Source organism: Chelonoidis abingdonii, chromosome 1 (genome assembly GCF_003597395.2).
Source record: "Chelonoidis abingdonii isolate Lonesome George chromosome 1, CheloAbing_2.0, whole genome shotgun sequence".
NCBI classification, from domain to species: domain Eukaryota; kingdom Metazoa; phylum Chordata; order Testudines; family Testudinidae; genus Chelonoidis; species Chelonoidis abingdonii.
Genome location: NC_133769.1, coordinates 270,018,427 through 270,033,335, shown reverse-complemented (window position 1 = coordinate 270,033,335; position 14,909 = coordinate 270,018,427). Strand labels below are relative to the sequence as shown.

At 42.4% G+C, this 14,909-nt stretch overlaps 1 protein-coding gene across 3 annotated transcripts in view; it reads right to left on the bottom strand.

The window, feature by feature from the left end:
• NALCN (sodium leak channel, non-selective) overlaps nt 1–14,909 on the bottom strand; it is a 387,480-nt gene that overhangs the window by 306,845 nt on the left and 65,726 nt on the right. For all 3 annotated transcript variants that reach the window (XM_032771366.2, XM_032771357.2, XM_032771375.2), the window contains one exon: nt 4,404–4,558. In XM_032771366.2, the coding sequence (XP_032627257.1) occupies nt 4,404–4,558 (155 nt within the window). The remainder of the gene's footprint in view (nt 1–4,403; nt 4,559–14,909) is intronic.

Here is a 14,909-nt window from a genome sequence, read left to right as displayed (position 1 = left end):
GGCATTTGCCTAAAAGAGCAGGAAGATTACTGAAGCCATTAATTGACACTTTATCAATCTGCTCTGTAACTAATACTAATGCATGTGAGTAATTTTATGGAAATGAACACTTTTATTGAGTTAAATGGGACTTCTGAAATGCATAAAAATCAGAATCAGGGGCCTAGAGATGTTTGGAATTTGCATTTTATAATTCAAGTATATTTTCTAAAAGTCTCAAACAAAAACTTGGTTATTTTAAAAGTTTTATCAATTACAGGAATAGCTCTTGCAATGTAGCACTCTGACTTTTTTTCCTTCACTTTTATTGACAGATTATAGTAAATTGCACAGTCTCTTATGTTTCAGCATATTTTTTCAGCATATAACCCAATATAATCAACCTTAGGGAATTCACAGCTTTATATTACCTCCCATACTTTCCTGGCTTTGACCAATTAGCTATTAGGAGCTAAAAGGGTTTCTTGGTTTGCCATAATGAGGATTACCCAGGATCCCCACTTGGTATATTAATAAGATGTAGTTGAGTTTGGAGCGGATGATACTAGTCTTATTTATCTGGAAATATGGGGACTGTGACAGGGAGGACTAGGTCCGGAGGCCCCCTGCTGGAGGCCTCATGGGCCTGCGTCACTCCACCTCAGAAAAGAGCAGAGGAAAGTCCTCCATGTGACCTAGAGTGGCTGCAGAGAAATAGCCAATCAGAAGGGTTGTTGGACTGGCCAATCAGAGGCCTGGATACCTATATAAAAGGAAGCAGCAGAGGCAGAGCAGTCAGTTGCTGCCTAGAGCTCAAAGAGGGGTAACTGGGTGTCTGGCTGGTTGGAAGAGCAGCAGGACCATGGACAGGTCAGTGTGGGCAGACTGAGCCCAGGGGACTGAGCCAGAACACAGCCAGACCAGGCAGGGGTACTGTGATGCACCCTGCTGGCCTGGTTGAAGACTGAGTCCAGGGAAGACTGCCAAAAGGACACCAACTGAGGGTACCAAGATAGGCCCCTGTTGGGCTGTTAAAGAACACAGTGCCTCCAGGGAAGAAGCCTTGGGGCTAAGGCCCTGGGCCATGAGAAAAAACTAGAGACTGTATACCCTGGAAGGAGGGACAGTGCATGTGACTCAGAGGACTGAGTCACTAAAGACCTGCCAAACAACCATCGGCTGGGGATGGGTCATGAGAGGCAGTTGTAAGAACTGAAGGAAAGGCAGCCTCATAACCAACCAGAAAGGGGGCGCCTATGAGAGGTGGGTGCCATCCCTGGTCAAGATTGAGTGATTTGCAGATACATATCAGCCAGAGAAGGGGCACTTGCGAGAGCAGGGTGCCACAGGAGCAAATGTTTTTGACTCCTCTCTTGGAGTTGGGGATGATGGTAGCAGTTGCAGCATTATATGCTGCAAGTTCTGCTGAAGGGTCTCCAATGCATATACTCTTACAAGTGATTGCTTCGGGTACAGTAGGGTGCTTGCTTTGGGTACAGTAGGGTCAAAGGAATTGTTCTATATAAGAGCTTCTTCCTTTGACCTTCCTCACATATAGTGACACATTTTACACATTAAGTAGTATTTCACACCATGCATATCCCCATTTAAATCAGAGAGATTTCTCATGGAGTAAGGTACTACAAAATGTGAATAAGTGTGCAGAATCTGGACTATAACAGGGGAAGGGTATAAAGTTGCAGGGAACTGTGGGGAGAAATCTAACAAACACAATCACAGGTGACACCAGTCCTCTAATCCAACCTGTGTTCTTAGAGGAGTCTTTCTGAACCTTCACAGAGTCAGAAGTTATAACCCCAGAAAAGGACAACATTATTTTGTCTAACCTCCTGTACAACATATGACTTCCCTGAATTAATTTCTATTTGAACTAGAGTATATCTATTAGAAAAACATCCAATCGTGATTTAAAAATTGGCAGTGATGGAAAATCCATCTCAACCCTAGTAAATTATTCTGATGATGAATTATCCTCACTGTTAAAAATGTCCACCTTATTTCCAATCTGAATCTGTCTAGCTTCAACTGGGAGTCAAGCTGAGCTAGTTATCCACCGGGACCCCAAGTTTCTTGCAAAGTCACAGCTTCCCAGTATACAGTCTCCCACCCTGTAAGTGTGGCCTAGATTCTTCTAACTAGATGTGTAACTTTGCATTTGACCAAATTAAAATGGAGTTTGTTAGTTTGAGCCCAACTTTACTAAGTGATCCAGATCATTCTGTATCAGAGACCTGTCTTCATTATTTAGCACTTTCCCAATCTTTGGGTAATCTGCAAACTATATCAGTGATTATTTTATTTATCTATTATCTATCTAAAATGTTACATAACACAAGGCCTTCTAATAATGACTCTGGAATTTTGTTATTTATTTTATTTATGATTATTTATTATTTTTGTACCATCACTATGAAAGTCAAGGGAACAAAGAGTTTAAACAACTCTTGTTACCAGTTATAGATATTTCCAAAAAATTCAGCCCAAATGGTTAAAAATTGGCAAAATTATACACAACTAAAGATGGGTTCTTATAATGGGTAACTTTAGCCATAGAGTTGGGTAACCTTAGCTATAGGAGTTTGTGCCATATAGAATATGTAAGATGTTTGGTCAGAGATGGTTTTTGAAGCTGCAATGCCCCTAGCTGTGGTTCCCCCAAATCTAGGGAGCCTAAGAAATGTCTGTGATGGATTCCATCACAGAAACCCTCTTGGGACTGTCACCAGATATGCTGAGACTACCTCTGAGCCCGTTTTCTCTGTTAGTTTGGGCCTCCAGAACCCTGTCTTGTTGAGCCAGATACGCTAATCTGCTGCAACACAGACCCAGCGTCTGACCCACACCTCCAAAGTGGTAAACTTAACTGAAAACGGCTTAGCAAGGGTACCTGTATCTGCACCCAGACACCCAGCTCCCAATGGGATACAAAACCCAAATAAGTCCGTTTTACTCTGTATAAAGCTAATACAGGGTAAACTCATAAATTGTCCGCCCTCTATAACACTGATAGAGAGATATGCAGAGCTGTTTGCTCCCCCAGGTGCTACTTACTCTGGGTTCAATAATAAACAAAAGTGATTTTATTAAATATAAAAAGTAGTATTTAAGTGGTTTCAAGTAATAACAGACAGAACAAAGTAAGTTACCTAGCAAAATAAAACAAAACACGCAAGTCTAAGCCTAATATATTTAAGAAACTCAGTACAGGTAAATCTCACCCCCAGAGATGTTCCAATAAGCTTCTTTCACAGACTACACTCCTTCCTAGTCTGAGTCCAATCCTTTCCCCTGGTACAGTTCTTTGTTACCAGCTCAGGTGGTAACTAGGGGATTTCTCATGACTGGAACCTCCTTTGTTCTGTTCCAATCCCTTATATAGCTTTGGCACAAGGAGGGAATCTTTTGTCTCTCCGGGTCCCCACCCCTCCTTATAAATGAAAAAGCACCAGGTTTAAGATGGATTCCAATACCAAATGACATGGTCACATGTCCTGTGAGACCCCAAGACTTCATTCTACCTGGCCTGACTCACAGGAAGGCTTGCAAGTAAACAAAGCCATTTACAACCAATTGTCCTAGTTGATGGGAGCCATCAAGATTCCAAACCACCATTAATGGCCCACACTTTGCATAATTACAATAAGACCTCAGAGTTATATTTCATATTTCTTGTATATTTCAGATACAAGAATGATACATTTATAGAAATAGGATAACCACAATCAATAGAATATAAGCTTTGTAATGATACCTTACACGAGACCTTTTGCATGAAGCATATTCCAGTTATATTATATTCACATTTATTAGCATATTTTCATAAAATCACATGGAGTGCAAAGTCACAGTGTCATACTAGCTTTTCCATAACTGGTGAACTATCTGAGTTGGGATTGCAACTTAATCCAGCCTAATTTCTAGCTGCATGAGCTAGTAGTGCTCCTTAAATTATGTAAATATGAATTATTTTAACATGTCCATCACTGCTGTATTTGGGCACCATCTATAATCACACTACAGAAAAATACTGCACCAAAAGTTTAGTCTGAAAGATAAACAGATTATGAAACTATTAAATAATCTAAAATCTATCACAAATAATAAAAACCCCACATGTTAATCATTATATTTACATATTGTAATAATGAATGGTTGCCCATCCATTAAAAAGATACTGTTACAAAATTATTTAAACCTTGGGGTGCCAAACTCTATAAAAATAGATTATGACTTGAGCACTTAAAAGAAAATAAATATAGTTGTTTGTGAAGTAATCATATAGGAGAATACTGTTTTCACTTAGTATCTTCACTGCACAGACATGAACTATTTTTCATCCGTTCTATTTATTTTATAAACATTTTTAAATGGATACTGAAATGGATTTTACCAGTAAGACAGACCTATCTCATTAAAGCCACTGTAGCCCAGCTCTTGCCTGCTTAGTCCCAGATCTTCAAGGTCCATGCACTTAAATCCTGCTGGACACTGGTAACCTTCTTCTAGCTCTCTGGAACAGTGGGTATCTGGGATAGCTAAATTATTCCAGGTTACATTTCTGTGAAAAATACAATATCAAGCTGTTAGATGTACTCAGTTTTCATACACTTAATGTGTATATTTACTGAGTTTAACATTCATTATTAATGTGGGTTATTTTGCAATGAAAAGTCAATATTTTAAATCCTGTAAAATAATTGTATTTAAAACAATTTATTTTAGTGAATTTAGTGCTCATGGGAAAGGTCAGACTAATGCACCTGGAGACTGAAGTTCTCTTCCTTTAGCAGCAGTAGTAACAACAGCAGTCATACAGTACTATCTAGAGGCCCCAACCAACATGAGAACCCCATTGTGCAAACACATATGGCAATAAAAATCATAAATAATATTAACAGTAAGAACCACTCCCTGACCCACAATACGGGTGGGGAAAGAAGGAAATATTATCATCTCCATTTTACATATAGGGAGCTGAGGCAGAAAACCTGAGATTTTTCTAAGGAGACCAACGGAATAAGACAACCATCTCCCACTGGAATTCAATAGAAGTTAGGCACCCAACTCTTGTTTTTCAGAAATTCCAGCCAGAGACACTAAGTGACTTTCTCAAAGTCACACCGGAAATCTGTGGCAGTGCTCAGAACTGAACCTAGATCTCCCAAGTCTCAGTCCAGTGCCTTAACACCCATCCTTTCAGTTTCAGTAATATATTCTATCCACAGAACAGGTCAATCTTTGTAATCTCTGACATATCTATTACAGCCAAACATTAATATATTTTATGGAACTGAAATGTCTGATTTGTTTGTTTGTAATGATCTGATGAGCTGGCTATCTATAAGTATAAAATCTCAAGGATAGATAAAAAATTAGCAATGGTTAACAAAATTCATACGCATTTCGGACTGCATATGTGTCAAAAGGGATATAAATAAATAACGGTTGCCAGCTAAATTGCTATGTAAAATTAGCCTATTGGGAGAGAGATAGTAGATTATATTATTTACCCTTTTATAGGCTAAGCTTGGCTCTTGTGCATTTGACTTTTCTTATCTCCTTACAAGACTTCAAAATATTTGAGGAGTTTTGTATTTTTATCATCAAAATTTGTTCCTGTGTGTGATTCAAACAGGAAATGTTCCTAACATAAGTTTTAGTCTGCCATTTGGTATATTACTCCTTATGATTCTTCTAAAAGTCCTCCTCTTTAAATCTAATTCCCAGAGGCATTTTTGTGACTACTTTGGGTGAAGAGAGGCTTTAATTACTTTATTTTTCTTGCTTTCATGCACTGCATGTGTGATGGGTTGGATCACAGAAACCCTTTGGGAGCTGCCACCTGATGTGCCTAGACTACCTCTGAGTCTGTTTTCCCTGCCAGCTTGGAATTTCAGTACACTGCCTGGTTTGAGCCATGCATGGTAGGGTGCTACAAACACAGACCACCCAGGTCTGAACTACGACCCCCAAAAGCTGCAGGCTTAACTGAAAACAGCTTAAGAAGTGCTCCTGTCTCCAGCACTCAGATACCCAACTCCCAATGGGGTCCAAACCCCAAATAAATCCATTTTATCCTGTATAAAACATATACAGGGTAAACTCATTCAATTTTTGTTCGCCCTCTATAACACTGATAGAGAGATATGCATAGCTGTTCCCCCCCCCCAGGTATTAATATATACTCTGCGTTAATTAATAAGTAAAAAGTGAGTTTATTAAATACAAAAAGGAGGATTTAAGTGGTTCCAAGTAATAACAGACAGAACTAAGTGAATTACTAAGCAAAATAAAGTAAAACACGCATGTCTAAGCCTAATACAGTAAAAAGTGATTACAGATGAAATCTCACCCTCAGAGACATTCCAGTAAGCTTCTTTTACAGACTAGCCTCCTTCTAGTCTGGGTGTAGCAATCACTCTCACCCCTGTAGTTACAGTCCTCTGTTCCAGTTTCTTTCAGGTATCCTTTAGGGGTGGAGAGGCTACCTCTTGAGCCAGCAAAAGTCAAAATGGAGGGGTTTCCAGGGGCTTAAACAGACTCTCTCTTGTGGGTGGGAACCCCTTCCCCTCTCCTATGCAGAATCCAGCTGTAAGATGGAGTTTTGGAATCACATGCGCAAGTCACATGTCCATGCATGACTCAGAACTTTAGAGGCTGAGCTACATTCCCAGGAAAGCTCAGATGTGGATTGGCACCTCTCAAAGTTTATGGTTAGCTTAAGTGTTTCTTGACTGGGCAGTTACTGAGAATAGTCTTTTCTCAAGAAGCTGAGCAATTGCTTCATTTCAATCTGGGGCCAGCCCAGGTCAAAAATGCAAAGTGAGAGTCCATAGCCAAACTGAAATTGTGAGGTCAGAATCGGGGTTGGGCCAGGTCACCAGGGTCAACAATTGTCATAAGCTGAAGACAGTAAACCAGGTATCAGGAACCAAGCCTAAATCACGAGCTGGGAGTCTGGAATGAAAGCAAGTCACAACAAGGAGTGGTGAGGCAGGATCTAAGGCAGACAAACACAAGAGGTCTGAGCTACTCAGGCAACTCCCAGAAATGGCTTCTTGGTTTATATGGGGAGTGCCAACCAACCAAGGAATCACAGAGGGCTGTTGCTCATGTCCCTTAGGGCAGGACTTCCTGTAGGACTTTGCCTGCAGGACTTTGCAGAGCTTCTTACCTGGGCCCATGGTGGTGACAAGGAAATGGCACCTTCCTTGAACCTTGCTGGCACTGGTTCTAGGCCCACAGCTTCCTACATCACCACCCTCTTCAGGACCCTCCTTTTCAGGATGGAACTGGACCAGGCTTGTCTGAATGAGCCTCATGAAACTTTCTTACCAAGTCAAGGGTGTGGACCTGGAAGGCAGGTTCACAAGTGTACTTTTCAAGTCCACGTCCTTCCCAGTCTATTAGGGATTATACATGTGTCCTGGGGTGTATCTGGAATCAAGGATAGCATGCACCTCATATTCTTCATGGTCCTGGTCTTCGACTGGCAGAGGTGGAGGAGGGGTTCACCAGGAAAGGGGTTGTCAGCATAGGATTTTAGCAGGAACATGTGAAACATGGGAGTATCTTGAGGGATTGGAGAACATGTAATTTGAAAGTGACTGGGTTGACTTGCTGGCATATCCAAAAGGGTCCCAGGAACTAGTGATCAGCATGTGGGAGGATCTACTGGACAGAAGGTTGTTCAAAGTGAGCTAGATTTTCTGGTCTACAGAGAGGGACAAGGCATCTTGGCACCACTAGTTGGCTCTCTTTGCATTCTGTTGGTGGTCCTGAAGATCCTCCTAGGCAAAATGGATTTGTTGGACCCAGTCGGAGACAGCTGAGTTCAGCGATCCTGCTGATAGTGCCAGGTGGAACCCATAATTTGGAAGAAGGGGCTCCGTTCTGCTGAGGGGTGGTCCGCATTGTAGTAGAAAAATTTGGCAAGTGGTAAGAGCTTGTATCAGTTCTTATGATGATAGTGAAGCAGCTGAGGTACTCTTCCAGTACCTGGTTCACCCTCTCAGACTTTCTATCTGAGGATAGTAAGTGCAGATGTCCAGCAGTCACAGGATTTTGTGCCAGAAGTGCTAGGTAAATTGTGGACCTCAGTCTGAGCCAATGTAGTCCAGAAGCCCATGAAGACGAATACCATGTCTTATCAAGAGTTGGCCAGTAACTTCAGCAGAGAGTAAGCAGCTTGAGAAGATGAAAGTGAGCTATTTTTGTCCAAAAGTCCATGACGGTCAAGATGACAGTGTTACCATCAGAGTTGGGGAGTTCCACAATGATATCTACTGAAATCGATGTCCAAAACTTTGTGGATGTTTCCAGGGGTATCGAAGTACTAAGGGGCATGGCTCAAGTTATCTTGGTGCAGGCATAGAGCTCAAATGAATCTACACAGGCTAGAATTTCAGCCTGCATGTGGAGCTACTAGAAAAAGCAGGAGGTTATGCAGGAAGTCTTATGACAACCAAAGTGTCCCGCCAGTGAGGCATCATGACAAAGAGACAGTATCTTGAGGTGGCAGCCCCCTCAGAGGGACATACAGACATCCACTGCAATATGTTGCTCCATCGTGTTCAGTGCAGTGCATCTGGGTAGCCAACTGCTCAGGAAGTTGTTCCCAGGCAAAGGAACCCTCCTTTGAGATGAACCGAATAAGTGAGATTAATCTTGATGAACTGGTGCCTTGAGGAAGTTACTGGGTTTGATAAGGAATGGTGGCTCAGCGGTTGGTTCCTTGCCATTCTGGTAGTACTCTCCTTTTCGTGATAAGGCTCAGATCGGTAGATGACAGTTAACTTAAACTAAGAGAATCAGGACCTACCTTAGCTGCCTTTGGTTTAAAGCTCAGGTCTTGCTGAGATGCTGGAGGTACTTATGGTTGTGAAGACCTGTACAGGGAACAAAGCCCCCTCGAGGTGGTAGCACCAATCTTTGAATGCTCCTCATCTAGTATTTCATAATTTCTTCCTGCTGGGATGAGCTTGCAGCAGTAAAATGCATAGGGTTACAAGACTTGCTGGGTCCAAGCTTCTGGGAGAGTGCTGCTCCAAGGGTCACGCTGGATGCATTAGCCTCCAATATGAAGGAGTAAGTTGGGTTGGGGAGCACCAGGATGAGGGCCATCACAAAGGTGGATTTGAACTGAATGAAAGCATGCTGGACTTCAGATGACCAACTGAGCCAGACAGTCTTACACAGTAGCGAAGTTAGGAGAGCTATTTTTTCCAGAGAAGTCAGTGATAAACCAGCAATAAAAACTGGCAAAGCCCAGTCTGACAGTGTTCCCCATAAGGCTTTATGGAATATGCTTATGAATGTATATATGTACACTGGAAAAAAAGACAGTCATGACAGGGGGTGTGAGTGATTGCTGCACCCAGACTTGAGGGGACTAGTCTGTAAAAGGAAGCTTACTGGAACTGGTGAGGTTTTATTTGTATTCAGTTTCTTAGACACAGACTTGTGTGTTCTATTTTATTTTACTTGGTAATTCACTTTGTTCTGTCTGTCACTACTTGTAACCACTTAAATCCTACTTTCTGTATTTAATAAAATCACTTTTTACTTATTAATCCAGAGTATGCCTTAATACCTGGGAGGGTGGGGGGCAAACAGCTGTGCATATCTCTCTATCAGTGTTATAGAGGGCGAACAATTTATGAGTTTATCGTGTATAAGCCTTATACAGGGTAAAACAGATTTATTTGGGGTTTGGACCCCATTGGGAGCTGGACATCTGACTGTTAAAGACAGGAACACTTCTGTAAATTGTTTTCAGTTAAGCCTACAGCTTTTAGGGGACGTGATTCAGACCTGGGTCTGGGTCTGCAGCAGGCTAGTGGGTCTGGCTCAAACCAGGCAGGGCACCAAAGTCCTAAGCTGCCAGGGCAGAAAAGAGGGGCAGAAGTAGTCTTGGCACATTAGTTGGCAGACACAAGGGGGTTTCTGTCATCTAACCCATCACACCCAGCAATTCACAGGGTTCTGGGGAGTTGCCTAATCATGGATTGCTGTAATATTTTGGTGATTCATCCTAATGCCACCACAGAAGATGATGTAGTCCAAAAAACTGATGCAAGACCAGTCAAAGAAGCATTTTTCTAGTTTGGAATACAGCTCATGCCTCCACAGAACTTCCTAGAACAGACTGGACATGACAACAGTGTTGGCTTTGGTTCTCTAAGAACACCAGGATATCGAGATAAATGATGACATGATGATCAAATATATACTGAACACGTCATTTGTGAAGCATTGGAAAGTTGTAGGGGCATTGTTAAGCCAAATGACATTACTAAGTATTCAACGTGTCCATTCTGGGTCCATCCACTCATCTCCGACCCTTATATACACTAAGTTGTAAGCTTCCCAAAGGTTTAGTTTTGTGAAGATCCTGGCCATTTGCACACACTCTAGCAATTCCAGGATAATGGTAGAGGATCCTGGTTGTGGATTTTGATCTGATTTAGGGCTTAATGGTTCACACAGAGGTGCAGCAACCCATCCTTTTTCTGTATAAAAAGGACTGGGGCCCCTAATGGGAAGACAGATCAACTGATGAATCCTTTCTTGAGATTTTCTCAGCTACATGGCCCAGTCCTCCTGACTCTAGTTCAGACATGGTGAATATTTGTCCATATAGGGCCTTCATCCCAGACTGCAAATCTATGAGACAATCAGAGTCCCAGTGTGGGGGCTGGATGTCCACTTTTTTTTCTCAAAAACGTCATGCACTCCTAGTATTTCTTGGGGGAGAAGGAGTTCTGTACTCAAGGCAAGTTCTTTCTGGCTAGCCCCCACTGCCCTGCGTTTCCCCTTGGGTAATAATTTCCCTTCCCAAGGGAGAGAGATTGGTTTGCATGGGAGCTGCAGGCAGACTTTTCAGCACAAAGAGTCTTTAGAGTCATCAATCTGCCCTTTTCTGATATTTCAGTAGGAATGTGTTGTAATATCCTGGCGCCCTTGTGCCTGTCCTCGGTTCCTCCCTAGAACATCTGGTCCAGTGATGGCCTTCACACTTATTTTCTAACACACACATTCTTCATTCACATACAAAACAGAACTGATTTACACAGAGCATTTGAATAAATTGCAGTGCAAGAGAAAACAATTATTGCATTCTTTTACTTATTTTAAAATGCTAAACCTACAACAAAGTGGTGACCCTAAAAGGTCTGTTACTGCCTTGAAATCAGCTCCAGACACAGATTCTGACTGATGCATCTCTACCAGTGGCCCATTAGGCCATTCCTTTCTGCTTTCAGAAAGGGTGGCTGGTGGGATATGGTCAAATCATACACCAATACATTAAATGCATGCCACATTATTATTCTTTATTTTTCATTTTAAATTATACAAAATACAAACATAAAATCCTACTATTACAAGTGTGGAGCACAGATCATACTGAAATGCAATAACTCGTGGCACTCTCCCACTCTGGCCTCTAAGAGAACAGTTTTCCGAGTTACTGGACCAAATGACAGGAGTGACTTATCGATTGTTTCTACCAGGTCCGGTGAAGGTTTTGGATGAAGTGTCTGGGCTACCTTTGCGTCTATAATATTGTTGGCGGCAGCAGAGTCGCTCATGGATAACTGCAGGGGAACTGACCTCGATCCCTCTGAAGTGAAACCTGTAAGTATGGAGAGGCCACATGGGGTTTGGGTTGGGTTCTCTTCAAAGGTGGGGGGTTAGTGCCCTTGTGATGCCTGGGAGTGGTACCCCCTTTTTGGACCTGGGCTGGTCATTTTCCCAATTTCAGTGTGGATGGAAGCCAGCACTTTGGCCTGGTCTGAGCTAACTGGGCCTGTAGTGTGAGATTCTCCATCTGCAAGCAGGCATCTTGTTCCAGGGGGGGAAAGGGTTGGGCCACCTGGGAAATGCAGGTGAAAGATGGACCTGCCCTTTAGCTGTCTATTGAGAGATTGGTGGAAGGGCAAAGTCTGGAGGTGACCTGAACAATGTATCAGATTCGGCTCGTGGGCAGCCTGTGGGCATAGAGTGCACCATTCAGTATCAAGGATGAAGGTCAGAGATGAATCCAGGGCCAGCCCAGGTCAAAATTGCAAAGTCAAAGTCTGTCGCCAAATTGAAAGTGGGAGGCGAGAATCGGGGTTGGCCCAAGCCACGGTCAGCAATGATCTTAAGCTGAAGACAAAACACCAGGGATCAGGGTAGGGAGCTGAGCATAGTTAAGAGCTGATAATGTGGGATTGAGAAGCCATGAGACAGGAAGTGCGGAGATCTGCATTGCTCAGACAACTCCCAGAAATGGCTTCCCAGTTTACATGGGGAATGCCAGCCAATCAAGAAATCACAGAAGACTATCGCTCATGCCCCTTTGAGTAGGACTTCTTGCATGGCTTAGCGACTCAGTACCTCTTAGTGGCAACCTGTCTGGGGCTCTGGTGGTGACAAGCAAGCAGCACCTACCTTGAATCCTGCAGATGCTGGTTCTATCACTCTTCTGGTGGTTAAAAACTTTCTCAACAAGAAAGGAAATGGGCACACAAGACAGAGCAATCAGCTAAAGAAGTGCCACAGTAAGGAAGTCCACTGAACAAAATATTAGTGGGAAGAGAACTGTAACAGTGTGATAAATCATGAGAGAAAAGCTGCAACAGCAGAGATGTAGTCAGACAAGTGATAATCACAAGTGAATGTGAGTGAGAAAATTACCTAAGAAGAAAAGAGTGTTTGTTGTAAACAAAGAAGCCTGGCAGCTAAAAAGGAGATAAATAAGAGAGGAAACAAAAAAGAAGTATCATCCAACAGAAAAACTTTTCAGCCTTTGGGAAGAAGGTCAGCTTATGCTGATCTCACAGATAGAGGGAATAGCTCAGACTTTACTTAGTGCACTGAAGTATTTCTATTGGCCAGAGTTAACATTACGAAATAACTGAGTAGGTGGAGAGGACGGTAGTGGTAGAGTGTGGGTGTCAGGGACGCTAGAGAGGAAGAAGAGGTTGCGGTAGTCAAAACGGGTGCTGATCAGCCCCTGAACAAACTTTAGCAATCTAGATAGAAAGGAACAATTGGATTTTAGAAATGTTTTGGGGAAGTAGCAGCAATATTTTGATGCCATCCCTATCCTTCTTGATCAAATAATATTCCTGTAGCTACTACAGCACATGCTTACTTAGAAAAGAAGTATTTACACAGTATTTTGTATTAGCAGTTGTCCAGAATGTGGTAAGTGTTTTGTCCTTTTTGAAAAAGAGGTAATAACATTATTTACTTTTAGTTTTCATTTCATTTCCCCCCTCACTTGTGTTTCTTTCTGAATCCCGGCCTCCTGCCACCACGCAGTCCTTCTTTCTACCTACCTCCCTAGATGTAATTCCCATATGAATGTTCCTTTTCAGAGTGGCAGCTCCAATCCCTCTGGTAGCTCTGATTCCTGTGGGAGGATCCTGCTCCCCATCCCGCCTAGCAGAGGTAACTAGACAAGGTCTTTCATGTTTCCAGCTACGTTTACCAGACTCCAGGCTGCTCTTCACACTGAAGAGCATGAAGGCATTTAAAAGCAATCAGAAACAAGGAGAAGCCAGCATCATGTCACTTACCAGCTATTGCAAACTCCCAGGAAATGATTTACAGACCCCAACTGGTACATGGAACTCACCTTGGAAATCTCTGTGCTAAAGAAGCCTCTTTCCTTTGTGTTGACATTTTTTCAGCTATTTCTAGACTTATTTCCCTCACCCATCCTTTGGCACAACGTATCCAAATTATCATAGATGGGGCTGTTAGCATCACCTATTATTATTATCACCCAATGCTTATCACATTAAGACCCTGTTTTCAGTAGCTTATACCTTTGCAAAAAACTTGAAATGTTTGGTCTGAAATTTTCCATGGTGGTTGTCAGCCTCAGGCTACAATTTTTCCAGAAAATGTCAGTCTAAATGTTTCAGTCATTTCTGAGACTCAAGCTGGGTAAAATATTTTGCCCATGTTAAACATTTCTGGAAATCTTTTCTTTAGGAAGCTCTACCATATCCATGCTTTGGAACAGGCACATTAAATTCGGCAGGATGGTCACCCTGGTGTCAAGCAAGCACCTTTTGTCATCCCTGTTAATCTTTTCAAACTTTAGTCAAGTCATAAGCCTTTGAAAAACAGCAATTTGCACATGGTCAGTAGAGATTTGCTAGGATTTAACTGCTAAATACCCTGAAGATTCCATCGAAACAAAGCATGCTACAGCCTGGGGATGCTGCTGACGGCTTTCCTTATTGGTGCAGTTCTCTGCTGGGTCCAGGCACTTGAACTGAGAACCTGGAGACTTGTCTCTCCTGTGTTCTCAATAACCCTCCTACTGGACCCAGGCAGCATATAGGGGAAAGTTGCCTGATCTGAATGCATTATGAGACAGTCTTTAAATTAAATGATCACATACTTTCTACACAGGATCCCTGCCTCATTAAGTGCACAGGATGAAGCTCCCCTGGGGATGAAACAGGGTTGTGTACTGAAAAGAATGTTTTCTGTGGGGCCCCTGCTTCATTTGTTGCAGAATTTGGAAGGTGTGTAGTGAATGAGGGGAGGGGACTGCAGGAACAGAAAGGAGTATCTCCCAGTTAAGGCAGCGCAATGCTGCCCTCAATAATGGGATTCTATCCCAGCCTCTGCCACTGGTAACGGTGTGTTCCTCATTTTCTAGGTGCCTACCTTGAAACTCTGGGGTCGGATCTGCAGAAATGTGGAGCATTCATAGGGTCAACTGAAGTTAATAAGAGCTGGAATTGTAACATATACAGTGCTATATAATGCCAAGTAATCTAAACAATCAGATCTTAGGTGTCTCATATTGGACAACCAAAATGAGTGGACATTTTTTACCTTAGTCTCTCTGTGCTTAAGTTCTCCATCTATACCATGGAGTTCATACCAGAGCTTCATCT